A 20,575-nucleotide genomic window follows, 5' to 3' on the forward strand; every position below is an offset into this window, starting at 1 on the left:
TCCAAAACAGAATCTCATGTTGCATTTTGTTTTCATGACTTTTGTCTCTTTTAATCTGGAACAATTCCTCAGCTTTTGTTTTTCATGACGTCGATGTTTTTGAGCAAAATAAGCCAGTTCCTTTATAAAATCACCTTCAGTGTGGATTTGTCTGATGTTCCCTCATGATTAGGGTTGGAGTGTGCATCCCTGGCCAAATCCTACATAAGTAAGTAATGCTGTTTTCTTCACCACGGTCACACCTGGAGCATACGGTGTCCGTTACGGTGTCCGTTTACCCCTGGGTGGTGATGTTCATTTTGATCACCTAGTCAGGATATTGTCTGGTTTCTCCACTTTATAATCACGATTTTCCCCTCGTCCCTGATTAGCAGTCTGTAGGGTACCGCCTTAAGATTATGTACACATCCTTCTCCTTATCACACTTCCCCCCATAGATAGATACAGTGTCCATGGACAATCCTTGCCAACCAGGTCTTTACTGTGATGGTTGCAAAATGGTGATTTCTCAGCTCTGCTACTCCCTTCACCTTTAGTAACTGACATTCAGTGTGCTGTACAGAAGTGTCATCCCTGCTGCCCTTCCTTCCACCCTTCCTGTCCATCCGTCTGTCCATCCATCTATCTTTCCTTTGTCAGTATGGATTTTGGGAGTTCTACGTTATTTAACAGGCTATACTCTGTTTTTGTCCTTGTTTATTTTAATGCTCAAGTGGTCCAAGACTTTGGCAATGTTTGTGTTGTGCCGTCACTGGAGTTTTTCCCCCAAGTTATGAGAATCCATTAGGATGGTTGGTATTTTCATTTGTCCTTGATGCCCTCATGGAGATGCTTGCTGTCATTACTGAATGACACGCAGCACATGCAATTGGCAGCCATATCACACCATGAATATTAGCAAATATCTGCTAATTATTATCATTTTTTTAAGTTTAAAGCATTTCTGCTACGTGATCTCTATAAGCATCTAAACCTAGTCAGTATCGATTGAGATCCTTGTGGGCTAGTAATACCTTTTTCCTCTAATAGTACTTTTTAAATTTAAAATAGAAAAAATCAGCCATCACTGAGTAAAATCAGAGCCTTCATTAGAGCTTGACTATATGGAGTCTCCCTCTTCCTTGAAGGTAATTTTGAGGAACGTAACTCCTTAGATCATATTTGGGCATTGATAGTCCCTTCCATTTTGCATCTCTTGTGTCTGTGAGGTTTCCTTGCCTGCTGTTTAGACCTACTTGAGTTTCATGAAAGTGAAAATTAGGGTTTTTAAAGTAGGTCAGAGTCCCCTTGATGTCTGTGCACAGAGTCAAAAAGCAGCTGTGTGGGAAGCGTGATGTCCCACCCCAGATGGGAGTGGGGACATGCTCTTGGAGAAGCCTTTTCTGCATTCTTTCCTCAATCCTCTTGCTATCAGGGAAGAGAATGGAAACTTCAAATGAAGACTGATGATGGGAACGTGAATTAATTCCCCCAGGGAGGCTCTACTTCCCTTACATTTTAAGACCCAGTGGATGTAACATTAGTGGGAAACAGATTTCTTTGGTCCCTGGGGGAAAGACTGGGGTTCCTTCCATTTCCAGGCTGTGGGATCAGATTTCCGTCTATTCCTGCCTAGCTGGTGTGAAGAATGTATTACCCCTAGAGCAGTTTAAGGGTAGACGAGCATTGCGAGTTATCACTTGTGTGTTTCTCCAGTTAATGATGTGCAGAATACAGTGGACATGTATAGTTGTTTCATAGGAAATATCACCTTGCAGGTCACTTTGGAACCTCTTGGGTGAAGCACTACTGTACATACCAGCGGGATTCCAAACAAATCACTATGGTACCATTTGACCAAAAGTCAGGAGGAAAGGGGGTGAGTTCAATTTTTGAATTTCATGCTTGGTTTGCTTTGCTAACATCTAATGATTATAATGCATGTATAAAGTAACACCTCCAATATTAACATTATAATTTTCCTAATTTTTATACAGTGGCTCTAGGAGGACTGGAATAACCGAAGAATAACTAAAACAAGACAATTACTTTTAGCTCTCATTTATATTAGGAACTGTAATCAAGAAAGACCCTTTATTTCACATATATATGATATCAAGTATGTATGTCAGTTGTTCTTAAATGCTGAAAGTTTTTGGATGACCTCATCCTGAGAAACTGATTCATGTCATTCCCTCTTGATACCTGGGAGAACTCCCAGCAGGCATTTTAGATGTCCTTGTTATCTATTGCTCTGTAACAAGTCACCCCCAAACTTAGCAACATTTAAAACAACAACAGTCATTGTAGTATTTCCCCCTGTTGCTGTAGGTGAGGAATTCAGGGTGCATTTGGATGGGTGGTCCAAACTTGGGGTTTCTCCTGAGGTTCCAATCAGATGGTGGCTATAGCTGGAATAGTGAAGGACTGAAACAACTCAAGGCTGGCTAGGTGTAGCCCTCTCCCTCTCTCCTGGTCTCCTCCTTCTTTCTCTTCCCTCTCTTTTCCCTCCCTTCTTCTTTCCCTCTTTCTCTGTCTAGTCAGGGCCTGTCCATCTGGTCTCTTTATGTGGACAAGTTTGGGTTTCTTCAGAGCATAGTGGCCTCAGGGCACCTAAAGGTTTTAGGCGAGAAAGTGCTAACAATGAAAGCAGACACTGGATTGCCTTTTGATGACCTAATTTCAGAAGTTACATAAACTTACTTTTGCCCTATCTGTGGTTAAAGTCACAAACGTCCACAAAGGTTCAGTGGGAGAGAATAACTTGCTTCTTGGCAGGAGGAGTAGTAATCTCATTGTACAAAGGGCACACGGGCCATTGTTGGAAGAGGCAACAGGCTGTAGTGGGCTCCCCGTGTCACTGCTGTTGGGCAGCTCCTGGGGCACTCGAAGTTCCTCCTCCACAGAGCTGGTGCTTCTCCCTCTGGCCTGTTTCCTCTGGGAACTCACACAGCAGGCCAGGCGCCTTCCTATGGACGGGATCTGTCTTTTCTCTTTGGCTGTTCTTAAAACTTTCTTTTCTTCCTTTGATAGTCTTCATTTCATTATGATAGACTGAGATTTGAATTATTTTTTAATCTATTGTTTGGGAATAATTGGCCTTCCTGGGGTTGAGGTTTGGCCTCTTTGGTAACTCTGGAAAACACTTGCCACTTTTCTTTTCTCTTTTTTTTTTTTTTTTTAATTAATTTATTTTTTTTTATTGTTGGGGATTCATTGAGGGTACAATAAGCCAGATTACACTGATTGCAATTGTTAGGTAAAGTCCCTCTTGCAGTCATGTCTTGCCCCCATAAAGTGTGACACACACCAAGGCCCCACCCCCCTCCCTCTGTCCCTCTTTCTGCTTCCCTCCCCCCCCCATAACCTTAATTGTCATTAATTGTCCTCATATCAAAATTGAGTACATAGGATTCATCCTTCTCCATTCTTGTGATAACACTTGCCACTTTTCACTTTGAATTTTGTCTCTTCCCCATTCATTGCCATTATCTGTTTCTGGAGGTGTTTAAATGTTGTTTTTTTTTTTTTTTTTTTTTTTAATTACATTTTTCATCTCTTTGAGTCTCCATACTACATTCCAAGTCATTTCGTTGGTTCTGGGGTAAGTAATTTTTCAGGTGTATCTAATCTGCTCTTAGATCAGTCCTCCATGAGCATTTGCCCTGTTCTTCTTTCTCCGTGGCCTGTTTTTATGTGGCATGTTGAGTTCGCATGTACGTGGGTATTCTAGTGTAGAGGGTAGAGCACTGGCTTTGCTCTGTGGGTCATTACAAAAGCATTGAGATACATAACAGTCTAGACGCATAAAATCCACATGGACTAAAACAAATGAAGTCCTCCCAGCAATGCCAAGAAGCCAAGTAAGTTGAAAGTTGCACGAATAAATCAGAAAGTGAAATAAAGGACCATAACACAGTCTGTCCCAAAACTTTCGTAGTGAGCTACACATCCTGGTGCCTGGGTCAGTGATGCTGGGAGCTGTCGTCTTTACTCTTAGCTCCTCAGCCGTGCGGCATCCCTGGCTCTCTTCTACTTCCACTTTCTCTTCCTGGCTTTCTTTTACTCTAGCCCCAGTAAAGATATTTATCAGCATCTGTATTCCTTCCCTGTATCAAAGCAATAACAAAGTCCTTTTAATGTTTCTTGGCAGGGGGCGGAGTTGACTTACAAATAATCTCAGGAAAACAGACATGTTAAAATATCATAACAGAAATTACAGGCAGAAGGAATATTAAAAACTTGGATTAATAGGTGTCCCCTAGTTTTCACGAAACGGAAACAGACTTAGGCCTGTTTTCCTTGGATGGAGTCTTAGTCCTCTTCCAACTCTCACTTCTAGAAATCTGCTTCACTGAGTTCTTCTCACACATAGTCTGTTTTGGGGCCTTTTATCTTGTGCTTTCCTAACTCTTTTGTGTTTTCTCTATTCCTTTTTTATCAGACTTGAAAGTGAAGGGTGGAGACCGTTGTGCTGGGTGTTTGGGACTCAAGAGACTTTACTGAGATAATCGTAAATACCTCATTGGGTTGTTAAGAGGTTTATATAAGTTAGCACATACAAACTTCTTGATGGAGCCTGACACATAATGAGTGCTCAAGTAGGACCTTGATATTATAATAATTAATAATTCCTTACTTTTATATTATGTTTTTTGCTTTTCTGTGTCCTCTTACTATTTTTATTTACATTATTATCCCATTTGATCCCATTTTTCTTTTATAAAGGAGGAAATTGAGGTTCAGAGAAAGAAAATGATTTTTAAGGTCATGTAACTAATGAGCTGTGCAGCTGGTACTCAAAGCCTGATTCTGGGATCTGAATTCCCTGATTCTGAAGCTGTTATTCTTTCCATGACATCACTCTGCTTCCTCAGCATTATAGGAGGAAATATGAGGAGCAGCCATCTCTAGATATCTTTTCGATGTGTACAGAGGATCCCGTGATGTCTTTGCATACATATATGAACAAAGCTCCTAGGAGCTGGGGATAGATAGAACATAGATAACTCAGATCTCTATTAACATAGACAATAGGGTGTTTTCTTTTCCTAATATGTTTTTTATCCACCCTTTCTGCCCCCTCACTGTCCCTTTCATTTGCATTATTTTTCTTGAAAAGTATCTACTGTTCTCCTATCTTCAGGCGTGGAGTTCGGAGCAGATTTTCTGTATCTTCTTGGAGAAAAGACCCCCTTTGGGATGAAAGAATTTTCCTGCATCTTGCCTTCTAGACGAAGCATCTCTCTACAGGTCTGGATCAGCCTTAGCAGATCCTGTTCCTTCCCTTCCCATTTTTGGTTTTCTGCTGTTCTCAGGATGCAGACCAGAAACCGGCCCTCCCTCAAGGCCTTTCTCCTGCTTCCCTGTCACTCTGGGCGCCCAGCACCCCTTCTGTTCCTCTAAGACTCTGACCACAAGCCCTTGCTACCCACTCTTCTCCCCGCCCCTGGGCCTGTATCCTTACTATTTTCTTAACTTCTAGACCTGGTCAGATCCCCTGAATTTAGCCTATTGTGGCACAGCCTGCTGCCTTTTTTTGTTTGTTTTTTGATAGTGCTTTTCATGGTTATAACTCTTCATTTATTTGTTTAAATGATGATTATCCACGTCCCTGACTGTTTCAGATCATCCATAGTTGAACAGATCACCTTTATAGATTTTTTTCTGAAATGGTGTGCTCATCCTTGAAACAGGATCTTATTTTCCTCTTTATTCCTGCTTATGTTTAATGATCCTCTTTTACAGGATGTCCCAAAGATTGCCATATAAACTCATATATTATACTTTATATTTTAAATATTTTTGTCTTTATATATCAGCATGTAGGGAAATATTTTGTAAGATTTTGTAATGAATATTTTGTAAATAAAGGTACATTTAGCTACAGTTTCCCATCTTTTCTATGTATTGTATGTGTGGTGACCTTTGGGACACCCTGTAGATCTTGTTCCCTTCCATTTCTCTGCCACACCTCACATAAGCTTTTGTCGTGGAAGCTGGTCCATAGCCATTAAATCTGAAATGTTCTTAGACACCATCCAGGTCAGAATCCCTTACATTTGGATGTTTATACACATACATTTTACAAACTGGAGAAAGAATGGTTTTCAATCTGAGAAATTAATCTTAGCTATTCAGTAAAAGACAATAGTGGTAAAGCTTGTAAATATAAACAGTCTCTTCCTAGGTCTGTGTTTTGTGCACTATTGTGACATTAGTGGGTGGTTAAATTTTACCTTACGTAGTCACATTTCCTATTATTTCAACAAAGAGGCAGGCTCGCTAATTTCTCCCCTAATTTAGAACAAAAAGATTGCCAGAGGCAGGAGAAACAGAAACCCTAACAAATTCCTAAGTGACAAAAAGAGAAGAAATCAGAGCTAACACATTCTATGTTTCTAGGCAATAAGTTAGTACCTTGAGATGAAATTGCTGCACTCTATTTGCACAACAGAGTACTACTCAGCAATAAAAAGAAATAAACTCTGATATATCCAACAACATGGATAAATCACAGAATAATTGTGCTGAGTGAAAGAAGCCAGACGAAAAGAGCATGTGTTGTGTGGTTCCATTAGATAAAACTAGAGAATGTGCAAATTAATCCATAGTGAGTGACAGAAAGCAGATTCACTGTTGCCTGGGATGGACTGGGATGTATTACCAATGTACACCAGGAAGCTTTTGACAGTGGTGGAAATTGCTGTTGGTTTGGTAGTGGTGATGCTTTCATGGTGTATACAGATGTCAAAATTTATAAATTGTACAGTTGCAACATGTACAGTTTATCACACATTAATTATGTGTCAGTAAAGCTGCTGAAACATATTCATCGAGCACCTACTCTGTTCTAGGAGCTTAATCTGTTGTAGGATCCTTCCCTGCTCAGGACACAGGAGACTAAGCAAAAAGATACGCAGTCTCTTCAGTCAGGGGGCTGAGAGAATGGGGAGAGAGACATTATTTTAATTATCAACTATATCAACAGACAGTTTTAGCTGTGATCAGTGCCACGAGGGAAGGAGAGGTACATGGTGCTATGTGACTATGTCTCAGGGGTGTTTGACCTAGTTCAAGAAGATTTTCTTGGAGAAATGATGACTAATCCAAGATCATAGAAGCTCAGTTGGGAGGAGACTGTCTTCTTCAACTCTTATCAGACCTATAAATTAAGCTTGTTTAAAACATATCAATAAGAGTTTATCTCCCAAGGAGTGACGCTGCACCATTGTGATGCCCCAGTACTGACAGTGTTTGGTTCCTAGAGTACAGATTTCAGCTGCATGAGGCTCCTGCCTAGGAAGGTTTGTGATCAGTCTTCCACCTCACATGGTCGTGAATGCTCAGATTTGAGAATGATTGCTCCTGTTGACATGCCATGTTGTCCTGGAGAGGAGCAGAGCAAGCCCATGTTCTGTCCTCATCTTGATAGTTCGTGTGTTCCCACTAGGGCGAAGATGAATCCGTCACCCTCAAATCCTGCACACGGCGGAAAACAGACTCCATTGAGAAGAGGTTTTGCTTTGATGTAGAAGCAGTAGACAGGTGAGTAGCTGTCACACTTTTCTCAGCATCAAATATTGCTAAATTTGTCTGTCTTAGCTTTTAATTTCAGTCAAGGCTTTTCTGCTTTTTTCGCCTTCCCTTCCTTTCTTTCTCCTTCCGCCTCCTTCTTTTCAGCTATATCCAGTGTGCTGATTTGCAAGGATATCCAGGGCATTGCTGATTTGCAGCAATCAATACGCGTGCCTCTCCGTGTTTTAGGTTGAGCGCTGCATCGTCACTGGCTTGGCTGTGTCTCACTCTGATGCCAGGTGCTTCCATGTTCCAAAGGACTCCAGGGGACTGCGCAGATGTTTAAAGGAAATGGTTTAGCATGACTGTATCAGCTAGTTGAGTTTTTGTTTTTTACTTAAAAAATTAATATAATTACACAAAAGAAATTGGTGGGGAACAAGTTTTATTATTTTAATAATAATAATAAAAAAGAAACTCTAGCCTTCATTACAGCATTTCACTACCAGCGTGTGCGCGTGCCCAGGAAAGACACTGAACCACTTGCAAAATTGCAGTCTTTGGAGAGAGAGCTGTGTGTTGTATTCCTCAAGATTTATGGAATCTCTCATTAAGTTGTACCATTTCATGGTGTTAAACTAGTTTGACAACGTTCCAATTCTTTGAGACACTTTACTTGGCAACAGGTTGATTCTTTCATTGAAACCCATGTGTTAAGCTTATTTGAGCTGCCTGTTCAAGATCGGTGATGCTGGCAGCAAGATCTTAAATCTCAGCATGATACTCATATAATGCCATTTAATCTTTCCCCTTTATTTAAAAAAAAGAAAAACTCACCATTTTATCAAGCCAGTACTGACCACCTCCCTGGGAAGCTTATGTGTGGTCCGCTTTCCCTGGCTCTGCTGGGTCCTGAGACTGAGTACCACCTGAGGTGTGTGCATCGTGTGTGGACAGCCTTCTTGTGACAGGTGTCTACTCTGCACTCCTGCTTCTGGAGGTGGCAGGAGCTCCCATGGAGAAAAGACGCCCTTTTAGTCTAAACCAGAAGTTCAGGGAAACTCACTGCATCTCTTCAGCAGTTTAGTGATTATACCGTTGTCTTTCAAGCCACACAACCTGGGGTCAGATTTTGACTTTGCCTTGTAGTAGCCACGTGATGTTGAGCAGGTTACTTAATAAGGGTCTCATCTGGAGAATGAAGGTGCTGAGAGTACCTGGTTCCTAGGGTTGTGGTGAAGACGCAGGGAGATCATGCATGTGAAATGCTTGGTAGAGCGGCAGGCAGTAAGTGCTCCTCAAGGACTAGCTGTTATTATTTATTGCTAATTAATTTGCCTTGCTAAACTGTCAAACTGATATTTCATTTCTCTTCTAAACACAGAGAAGTAAGTATAATTTGCAAAGAAAAGTAAGCGCCCTGGCCTGTCATGGTGTGTGGGATGGGAGCAGGGAAGGTGAGAGAGAGGGTAACGTGGGAGGTAGGTGGAGTGGGGTGGCAAAGGGAATTGCACGGAGCCTTCCCAAGCCCAAACTGGTAATTCTTGGTTTTAAATGAGTCCTACATCTGGGTGCTTTAAGCCCCATAGACATCGCTCTTTGCATGTGACTTAAGGGAATTCATATTATTGGCATCCTTCCAGGGGGTTCAGATGTGTTTCTGTGGAAGTGGAGCCAGCTATGATGCCACTCACACGTGTGGTTCCGGGAGGTGGCCACTGTTTGCAGGGCTGTTTGGAAGAGGGCATGCTTCATGTTGCAGCTGTCTATCAGACTGGAAACAAGTCCAGAGATGCTTTCTGAAGTTGAATTATTTTCTTCTTCAGACATTTTTCAAGAAGTGGTGAAATTATGCTAAAAAGGCAATTAAAAGTCACTGTAGCACCTCTATCATTCCCAACCTTGCCAACATTCCCTTCCTGATGCCACCGAAGCTGTCCATGCCACACTGTAAGCAAAGAGCAAATGTGCCACATTGGCACCCCAGATGGGCTTGGAGTTGCTTCCTCCTAAGTGTCTGTGCCTGGTTCTGTAGTATGACACAGAAGGGTTTTATCATTGTTCTGATGAGGCTCCTCTTGATACATAGGAGGCGTCCCAGGAAACATCTTTTGGCTCTCTGTTTAGGTCTCCAAGGTTAGAACAGTTTGGCAGTGCTTTTCTTTTCTCTCGTGTCTTTCTGTGTTTTCCTTATATACCTAGAAGGGGACTAAGGAGAGAAAGCAAAGGTGTTTCCACATGTTAGGCAGAGGTACTCCTGCGATCTCCGCCCAAAGGCCTTTTCTTTGGAAGACTCCTACCCTCTTTCCCCCACGTCCTTTAGCTAGGAGGCGATTGCCTTGCTGTGGTACCTTCCATAGGTTCCTCAGCTCCACCTGCTGGGCCAGAGAGGCAGATGGTCAAAATACATGTTAGGACCTAGAAAGTGTGGAAGTGAAAGAGAGGATGGTTACATGTATTGAACAATGTAAGGATTCACAGTGCTTTCAGGATATGTTAACTGTAGAACATATTAACATTTTTGTAGTAACTATTTGTTTTATTTGATCAAGATACAAATACATGTTAAGGTGTGATTTATGTGGCTTACGATATGGGATGTTCCTGGCTTTTATAAGGTTAAATGCTTTTATCCTTTCTACTTAATGCTGGTATTTCATGATATTTTGTAACAAAAGCTAAGGCCTTCAGGAATTGATTTTCTAGGAGGTCAACACTGTGAGCTGACTACATCAATGTATCTTACTGTATGGTGAGAACCCCGTTAGAACTACAGATTCCTGGTCTCTGCCCCAGACCTATGCAGTCTGAACTTTGTGGGACTGAGACCCCAAAATTCACACTTTCAAGCTTTCTAGTTGTCCTTCATTTTTACTAATACGTGGTGCGTTAAATTTTACAATGCAGTTTCATCAGTGCACATACAAACACTTTTCTTATTGGAAACATTACATCAAGTAATTAGTAAAACAAAACAAAAAGAAAAATGCAGGCTCCTTTACTAAGGTGCTTGATACTTACCCATATGGTGGAGAAAATAAAGCTAGTAGAAAAATGATTTCTAATCTGTGAGGCAGATTACTTCACTAGGACAAAAGCAGATACCGCCACCACAACAGACTCTCTACCATTTTAGGTAAAGGGTGTTAAAACGGAGGAGGGGTAAGGAAACAAGTGGTATAAGAGCATTTTCTGTGAGTTGAACACTTTTCTTCCATTATTTCATGGCATCCTTGTCGCCACCTGGGGAGGTAGGTGTTCCCTTACCTCCTCCCACCTGTTGAGGAATCTGCAGTTTAGAGGGGTGAGGTCGCTTCCCCAGGGTTAAGCTGGGATTTCGCAGGAGTCTGTCCACTCTGGCATGCCTTGCTACCTCTAAACTCAGGATATCTCAGGAGTGTTTTGCAGTGATAAGCCCAGTGCTGTCAGGGGTTGCATTTCAGAGATAGCATGCAGTGTTCACCTTAACAGGTTCTGAAGTCTGAGAAGTGCTGTCCATTCTCACTCGATCATTTGCCTTTGGCATCATAAACTAATGGTGCAATAAACTGAAGCTGCACACTTGGTTCTGTTCTTACAGCTTCTATTCTGTGACCTTTAGAAAGTCCTCACATGACTAATTTAAAAGAGGCAGTGCCAATAAGAGCACAGTCCCAGGCACATGGCACTTGGTAGGTGTTCCATGAATGCCATTTTGGTTTTGGCATTTACTTACTTTTATGGAGATGGGGTCTTGCTGTGTTGCCCCAACTGGACTTGAACTCCTGTTTCAAGGAACCCTTCCATTTTAGCCTCCTAAGTAGCTAGATTTACTGGTAAATGTAACTGTACCTGGCTCCATCTTTTATTTTTAAGGGGACACTCTTTTTTTTTTTTTTTTAAATCCAAGGAGACTAGCATGAATAGGAAAAATAAAAGCAGAAATCAAAGCCATTTATCAGTTAATTGGTTTCATTGTATCCCAGTACGTTGCTGGCAATTTATTAATACTCAACTCACAGTGAAAAGGAATTACTTCCTGACATTTAGGTCCTACAGAAAGAACTGCTGTAATTCTTTGACCCATGAATGAGCTGGAAATCAAATTGTTAATACAGAGCATTGGAATTTAGATCTATATTTTTTGAACTTTGTATGTCAAAGATCTTCTTTAATGCTGAATACATTTCCAGAAATAGACTTCTAATTCTTGTATCTAAGTTCTTTTAGATATCTCAAAAGCCTTTGCTCTCTGTGTCCTGCGCCCTTCCATATTGGCTTCCATGTAATTTCTGAGGACACATCTTATCCGGTGCCTTTTCTCTAGTCCCTTCCCTTTCCCCCTTTTTGTTCAGAACTAGTTTTGAAGGAAATTCAAACCTGAAATATTGACAACCCAAGGACTATTCTGAGCAAGTGTTTAGCTCTTTGTAACATTTAGCTCAATGTTAGCTCTTTATATCTGGCTTTCCTTGGAAAGGGTTTTATTGTTTCCAACATTGAAAAGTTAAAAGTTAGTAAAATTTTTTTGTATTTCTTTAATCCTGAATGGAAAACTTACTTAGAACAAGGTATCATGCCGTATTTCAACATGATGGTTCTTTGAATGTCTTCTGATTGATTTTGAATGACATGACTTTGAATAAATGGCTATGATTCTGGAAGTTGGGGGTGGGGGGGCGTGTTGCCACAGTATGCTCCAGAGGAGAATGTTTATTATTTTTTTCTGAAGGTATTTGTTGTGGATTACATTGTGTCCCTACCAATTTCATATGCTGAAGTCCTAATCCCCAGTATCTGAAAATAGGACCTTATTTGGAGATAGGGTCTTCCTGGAGGTAATCAAGTTAAAATGAGGTTATTAGGGAGGGCCGTAATTCAATATGACTGATATGTCCTTATAAAAAAGGGAAATTTGGACACTGAGCTGGACTAGGGCATGGGGAGAACACAATGTGAAGATGAAGGCAGAGATCGATCAGGGTGATGTATCTGTGAGTCAAGGAACATCAGAGATGGCCAGCAATCCACCAGAATCTAAGAGAGGCATGCAACAGATCCCTCACAGACCTCAGAAAAGACCAACCTTGCCAGGACCTTGATCGTGAACTTCTAGCCTCTAGTTCAGACCTATGAGACAATACATTCCTGTCATGTAAGCCATCTGCTTTGTGGTACTTTGCTTCTATAGTCCCAGGAAACAGACACAGTATGGACTAGGCAGGGCCTCTCTCAATGAAGCATCACCCATACCCATGACAGCCTTTAAATGTCTGGGGACACCTCCCCAGTGACAAGGAACCTCATTTCACAGAGTAGCCCATTCACATAAATTACTTTCCTTATTCTGGCTACTTTTTTAATGACTGTAACCTGAGCTGTCATTAGTTTTTTGTTTTGTTTTTTTTAAATCATCCTTTTTCTACTTTAATAAGGAAGCATTTTTGGGTGCTTCTGTATTACCATAGCACTGAGTGTTTGAAGTTTTACATGTTATATTGGTTAAATGAATAAAGACTATATTTATCATTTTTTTAAAAAGCGTGTCCAGTCTGTGGGAGTTTAATGTAAAATTTCTGGGTAAGAAATGAGATGTCTAAAAGCAGCCTTTAGGGGCACTGGTATGTGAATTGATTAAACTTGCTAAGATCTGTGTGTAGTCACTCTGAATGATTAACTCCACCAGGAGTATCTTATGGAAATTAATGAGCACATGTAGAGAAGATGTTTGTTTAAGCTAAAGAGTCATTGTTGGTAGACTTTTGCCAGCATCCCCGGATTTGTTTATTTTTAAGAAATTTCTCACAGATGTAAGTGACATGGATATTTTAACCCAAATGTTTTGCAGGAGGGGCCAATAAACCATGTGGAAAATAATAGGAACAAAAGACTTCTCTTGATTTGCTGAATCAATGTAATCTCTTGGAGAACAGTGTTTACACTTGGGGAAAGGAAACATTTAGAATGCTTTATTTTTTTTCTGGGATTAGCTGACTCCAATAGGAGTCCGTACATTTGAAAATGTTGTGTGTGTTAAATGTTCCTTTCGTAGCATTGGTGCTCTCTGGAAGTGGGCAGCGAGGACGGATTAGACACAGAGATGGAAACGGTACTTGGTGCTCGGGATGTATTAGGGCCAAGACAACAATAGTCCTGGTCTTCATGAAGCTCGCCTTTGAGTCTGGAATATACATACATGCACATACACAGCCAAGCAACGAAAGTATAAATGCCAGTTAGTTGAGCGTGTTCTGGCAAACCTGGAGTGTCCGAAGGACGTGGGAAAATATATCAAGTAGGGGGACTTAACCTCCTCCATTCCTACAGAGAAAAATGGCATGACTATAATACCCTGAAGGCTTCCTGTTCCTCTTACCCTCCCTTTCTCCCATCCTTACTTATTTTTTGAGCATAACTGCCTGCTGGAGACTCATCTGACCCATGGGCATATTAAGTTGATGAGTCTATTGGACTGATTTTCTTAAAAACCCTCATCTGACTTTCTTTCACACTAATTTTAAAGTCCTCTTTCTTTTGTGAGCTTTTCATGAATAGGTAAAGAGTAACTAACATCTTTCCTCCGAGCTGATCCCAGCCTAGCATGTTACACCCACTACCAGTTCTATCCTCTTTCTATCTGCCAAGTGCCTGTCTTTATTTGCACAGTAATGAGCTTTCCTTTGTATTGGTTGGCTAGGTGTTTAATTAGGTATATTTTATATACCTCTGTTCAGTTCTAAATGTCTATCTCAGGCAGTTCGCTTCCAGAGGCAGAAAAACAATTTTATGCAGCTTTTAATACAGCATTGATTTTGTTTTTTATGGTGATTCAGTTTTGAGATGAAATGGTTCTTTCCTTTGGGACCTTGGTGAACTATTGTGTAAGAGATTAGACTTTCTATTTAAACCAGAACTTTGGCAGGTCCACATGTACAATCTGCATTTGTGTACAAACTGGGGCAAACACCCCAGGAAAATGGAAGCTTGGTTAAAGTCAGAATACAGGAGGCTAGAAAGATTTATGGAAGATCCGAAAAGTCTACCAGAACCCTCTGATCAGTCAGCACTTTCATTTCAAGTATGTTTGTAGATCAGGCTGCATAATGCAGGGAAAGATGAAGGCTGCCCTGAGTTGAATTTGGAAATTGTTCTTCACTCGGTGTGTGACTCTGGGGAAGTGTTGTAACCACATCTGTAAAATGGGCCTAATCACAACTAACTTGCAGGATTGTTTTGAAGATAGAATGCTATAATATTTCTCTCTCTGATGGAACCCTATCTGAAAAGGTGTGCTTTTGCATTTTTTTGGTCTATACCTGGGACTTCATCGTTCTTCTGGTGAGCTTTAGCTTTGGGGGATGCTTCTGTGAATGCCCCTTTTGTCTTTTATTTTTACAAATATTGTTTATTTTAATGAAGCTGGTACAGACAATATCCATTTAAAACCCATATCCCAGGCCAAAAAGTACAAATGAAACCAAGAAGAGCAGTGTTCTGTTGTATGCACTTCTGCATGAGTAACTTTATTATTTGCTACTGAAAATTAGAACTTTTCTGGGATCTTCCAACCAGATTTTAAAAAAATCTTAAAATGCCTTCTCTTCAGCGAAGCCATCTTTGGAGTTAGTCATTATTCTCACCTTATCTGTAATCTTGACTCCAACTTGATATTCCTCTTCTTTTGGTCCAAACCCTCAGATTTAAAAAGTAGCTTCAAATTAAGGAAAGGTCATTTTTTTTTTTTTTTGGCCGGGGCTGGGTTTGAACCCGCCATCTCCGGCATATGGGACCGGCGCCCTACCCGCTGAGCCACAGGCGCCGCCCGGAAAGGTCATTTTTCTACAGTTCAGTTCTCTGAAAAACTTTTATCTCCCACTGAAAGTCACAGTCCAGGAGTGAAGCAATCACATGCTAGAACTTCAGGGCCAAATGGAAAGTCATTATGAATACTTCTTGCATTGATTGATCTTATTTATCACCACAAGCCTGAAAATGCACGGTCCAGAAAACGGTGGCCTCTCTGTGCACACATGTAATTTTTTAAAAGGAGTAGGCAATATGAAGGGGACTGAGGCTTGATCACCAATAATCAGAACAATGAAAACAAACAATAATGAATAATGAGCACTAGAATTCAAATTACCAGATGTTTTAAAGAGATGAGGTGCCAGTTTTCAATTGTTTTGAATACCACATTAAAAAAGAACTATTTTTTAAAAATAAAAAAGGACTGAGGGAAAAGAAACAAATAAAAGAATATCTAAACTGTTGAATGACCCCCCATTTGTTCCTGATAAACTTCAATCACATTTTCTTCCTTCATTCCCAATTCTTTTGGAGTATGATTATCAGCAATTCTCTGTCCTTCAAAGAGAAACCTAAGTGAATTCATTGGAACTCCCTTGAGTCTTTGAGTTTCTTGAGATGTGTTGTCATTTTCACTTTGAAGTGAATCTCACTGCTATTCTGTCCAATGACTTTGAGTTTAATGTATTCTCCTTCCTTCTTATCCCCCAAGTCTTCAGTTGAAGGTTTTGCCTCCTGGTCAGACATGATGACGGTGGCCGCCCCTTTTGTCTTAATGGTGGTCCTTTTTCTGTAGTGTCATGACTTTTCAAGTCATCCATGAGCTAAGAGTAAATACAAGTGCATTAAGAGTATATATGCAAAGGACCTTCTGGGTGAATATTCTATTTTCAAACTCTGTGTGTGATAACTTATTGTTGATACATATTTCCTATAAAAGATACAAATAGTTTTTTGCCCCTTCTTCCAATTTGTGGTCTCAAAAGGAAACCATGTTAGTTTTAAATTAAAATAATACTATTGCTTCTGGCTTGGTATGTAGTTTGTATACATGCACTAGTTTGTGTGTTTTTGTGAAATTGTTTGTGAGATTTTCTGTTTTCCAAAAAGTATCGTCTTATGTAACAGACTTTGTTTCAGCATTCAACCTCTAGATGGCAGTTTTGTGTATGTATCAGTAACTATTAGAAGGTCCAGTGGGAAATTAGCTATCCTTCACACATTGACAATTAGGGGTGTGTGTGTGTGTGTTTTCTGTAGAAGAAACGTCATGTGAACATTACTCCTTAAATGGGGGATATTCTAAATGACTCATTTTTTTCTTTAGAAATTCCTTCCATCCTTTCACCATGTATTGTTCATACCCACTTTCCTACAAAAGCAAACATACTCATTTAGTCAGGCCTCTATTTAAACCTTACCTTTTACCAGGCTTTTTAAACTAACGTGCCAGGCTCTTTGCTTCAGGAATGGCTTATTTGTGATGGTGAAGAAAACGGATGGAAATCACCCGATTTCACTGTCCCAGTGTGTGCTGAGAACCTGGCAGTCCCACTTTTCCCTCTCAGTGTGCCTTTATCTTTTGCAACAGATGAATCCATTTTTCCTGGTTTCGTATTTCCCCTCCCGCCCCTTCTCACCCCTTGTTTGAAATAATATTTGATTTTGCCTTCCTGCTGGTTGGGTTAGAGTGCTGGTCTCAATGCCATTGACATTTCAGGCAGGAAATGGCCCTTTCCTTCCTCAGGGTGTTATACTGAACAGTTCACTCTGACTTCAGTGCTTGACTTGGGGGCGATATCAGACTTTCTGAACTGCTTCTTGGCTGTTCTGTGAAATAAGCTAGTTGAGAAGTTCTTGGAATCTTTAGAATTCATGTACTTTGAACTTGTCAGTGAGTTTGTTTTTCGTTTTTAATTAAATGAGAGCATGCTTGTTTGCTGTTTCATTCTGGTTTAAGTAAGAAGGGGATGTAGTGGTTAATGGACTTGAGGGGGGCGAGGCAGAGGCAACCTTGTGTCTACTCTTCAGTCTGCAGAGTGAGATTGGGAGTTTTTTTGATTGAGTTTAACCAGTTTATTTCCCAATTTCTAAATATGAATTTTTAAAAAAATAAACCCAAATTTTGTTACATACATCTGGAAAGAAGAAACAATTTGACCAGTGAATTACACTTACGTAAATTTTTATTCACTGTGAGATAGAATAGTAAAATGAAAAAAAGAAAGCTAAATGAACCAGAAGCTATATTTTCATAGTTTTTATCAATAATAATAACAAGTATTTGCATCCTTTTTGTCCCTCACATCATGTAACAGCACTTCCTCCCTGTGCAGCAGGTTGAAGTGTTTGCTTACCTCGCGGTCCCTGGTACCTGGCATTGTGGCTGGCATGTAATAGGCCACTCAATCAGTATCTGTTACATTTAAGAACCATGTGATTTAATATGTTAAAAATTTCTTTGTCTGGGCTTCCTGATGTTTTATGACTTCAGTGTCTCATAAAATAATGTAAGAACTTTTCTGATGTGGTTGGCAATATTTACTCATTAGACTATTGTTATTGCTATGGTCCTAATTATTTTAGGACCTGCCTCTCAAGAGGTCAGTGCTGCAGGCTTTAATAGCTTATGATTCATTCATTAATTAGGATCAGATTCTTTCTAAATAATTGATTACAAGCTACTGCTAAAGACTCAGAGGGGTTGGGGGACAGGCTTCCTTCCTTTCTCTTTCCTTCCTATCCTCTCTCCCACTAAGTAGCTGGTCTTCTTCAGATCCCGGGGCACATATGTTGCGTGCACATGGGGGCAGTGCAACATTGTGGTTAAGGTACGAGTTTTGCTTCAGAGTCAGATACACCTGGGTTTAAGTTCAGGCTTTGCCACTTGGCACTTACAGCAGTATGACATTGTGCAATTTCCCCAAGTCTCAGTCTTTTTGCCTTTAAAAAAGGGCATAATGATAGTACCTACTTCATATAGTTATTGTGAGGAATAAATGATGATACAAGTAAACTTAGCGTAGTTGTTGGCACATAATAAACACTCAGTAAATCTTAGGTTTAGTTTAGAGGCTGCCAGTTTGCAGTAACTTCTGTTTTTTCTTTTACTTTCTCTGTCTCTCTCACCTTTACCACACCAAGGTTATTATGGCATATCATGAATTCTGCTCATGAGCAGAGATCTCTAATGCACAATGTCTTCAGTGATTTATTGTATCAGTGCACGCATAGTAATACAGAGTCATAAAGTTTTTGTCTCCAAATAGTAGATTCATGTTGCCCTCCAGGGATGGTGCTGGGTCCTTGAGTATTAGAAGAAAAAGGGAAGTTGCCCAAGTTCTTGTTTTTTGGATGAACTAGAGATATTCTGCAGAGTTTGACAGGGGATGGATGAGAATACAGGCGTCATCATGGTGGGTCCTGGTGCTTGAGGTAACATTGGAACATGCCATGATAACCTCGGGTGAAGCTCAAGTAGGAAGAGGCAGAGAAGACACAGAAGTTGCAAACTGGTGGTCCAATGACATGTATATTTTGTACTGAATTGGGTTGAATGCTTTCGGGAGGCATTTTAATGTTGGAAAAATCTGGAATTGTTTATGCTTGAGCTGAATGGTAGATACTTCCTTCAGGTGGGATATGTGCTCTTCACTCTGCCACAGTCCCACCATTCCCTGGTAACCCACTCCTCCATGATGACAAGTGACAGCTGACCTTTTCCTTTGTGCTTGCACAGTTGTCTTTCCCATAGAGGAGAAATACTTCTTTGTTCTTATGTCTCTGTCCAAAAGTAAAAGTGCAGAAAAAAGACAAAAACAGAGGGTTGCATGTTTGAAAGAATATGAGGCCAAGCGTCTATTCCTTACGGAAGTAATAAATTTCCTGTCCAGTTTCCCTCATTTTGCTTACTTACCTTTGAGGCTGTAATCTCATAAACAGACATGGAAAGGATGTCATTCTTCAAGAGTATTCTACATGGCTTTGACCATGTCTTTGTGTAAATTAAGACCTACTAAATCTTGAACTCTTGTCATTTTCTAGGAGCTATTAGGAATCACTTTTCCTAGTAGCTCTTTAGAAACAAAGACCACGTACCCTCCCTGATGCTTGCAAAGCTCTTTTCACCTGCGCATGGCAGCCCAGTTTTCAGGTCTTTATTGTTTCCCTTTGTCTTCCTAAATAAGAACAGCAGGGCAGGTTTCAAACACAGGCTAAGAGAACGTGGTTTCTGTGGGTCCTTCTTTTACTCTGATCTTGTTCCTTAAATGGACGGTAGTGTGTATGGAAGCTGGGGAATGAACTCTTATCCACAGAAGATTTATAGTCTTATGAATGAGTAAACCCTAGATCTTCAGAGGTTGATTTAGAGAGAATAGTACTGTTAGTTTCTGAGTGTGTGTTTCAGTGGGGTGGAGTTAGTAATAGCATTTCCTTGTCCAATAGGAAGTGGGTAGATTGCCAAATCTCTGAGATCACTATTGTTGACTCAGATTCAGGAATAGAATTAGAGTAGGAGAGCTGTCGAGTAACCCTGGAATCAGGGCTGGTTGTGATTCTGCTTGCTCCTAGGTGGTGAGCAGGAGCAGTGCTGGGATCCTAGACTTGTTGCTCAACCATATACATATTGCTTTCTGTGGGCTCTTCTTTGGGGGCCAGGGTTGGAGGCCATATGCTGGTGGGTAGCATCTTGCCCTATGATAGACATGGAGCTATTTTCTGCATGGGTTCTGCAGTGTGAGAGGTGGAGTACCAGCTTAAAGGAAATTCTAGATTCTTCTTCATGATTCTTAAGCAGATCCAGATTTAGTGCTAACCAAGGATGTATTCAGAGTGAAAAAGGAGGTGCTGTATGTTAAGTAGAATCTTATTATTGAGCTCTGCAAAGGATTAAGTCGTTTGTTCCTTCTCTCATCTGGTGTGTGGAGGGAGCTCCTTTGCAGATTTTTCTAGAATTTGCTAAGGACCTCTTCTCTGTTCTTATAACTAGTGAGCCAAGTTATCAGATGTTAATTTCAAAAGGGAGTAGTAAGCCACCTTGATGCTTTACTGAAGAGGAAACAGGAAATGGCTATGATGTCAGAGCAGGTGTGTTCCTGTAGCCCTGGGCCCAGCATGCTTTGTGCTGGAGACGTGATTTTCAGTGCTGTGTGTGAATGTGTTGGGGGTGGAGTCATGTGTATCAGCAGCACCTGTGGGTTGTTCCTTTTCCTTTTGAAATTGTATACACCTGGTCATCTCCAGCCATAAATTTAACCCCACCCCGTACTTGGCATCCTGTTCCCTTTCACCC

General features: G+C 40.6%; 1 protein-coding gene and 1 pseudogene across 7 annotated transcripts in view; one reads left to right on the forward strand and one right to left on the reverse strand.

Moving 5' to 3' along the window:
• Window positions 1-20,575, forward strand: part of ARHGAP26 (Rho GTPase activating protein 26) — a 464,813-nt gene that overhangs the window by 149,934 nt on the left and 294,304 nt on the right. For all 7 annotated transcript variants that reach the window (XR_008375228.1, XM_053566649.1, XM_053566650.1 and 4 more), the window contains 2 exons: window positions 1,758-1,858; window positions 7,433-7,527. Coding sequence is in view for 6 of the 7 variants with exons in the window: in XM_053566649.1 (XP_053422624.1) it covers window positions 1,758-1,858; window positions 7,433-7,527 (196 nt within the window). In the remaining variant the exon portion in view is untranslated. The remainder of the gene's footprint in view (window positions 1-1,757; window positions 1,859-7,432; window positions 7,528-20,575) is intronic.
• On the reverse strand, window positions 15,737-16,035 carry LOC128568783 (small ubiquitin-related modifier 1-like; annotated as a pseudogene).

The sequence above is a fragment of the Nycticebus coucang genome, chromosome 17, assembly GCF_027406575.1.
Source record: "Nycticebus coucang isolate mNycCou1 chromosome 17, mNycCou1.pri, whole genome shotgun sequence".
Lineage (NCBI taxonomy): Eukaryota > Metazoa > Chordata > Mammalia > Primates > Lorisidae > Nycticebus > Nycticebus coucang.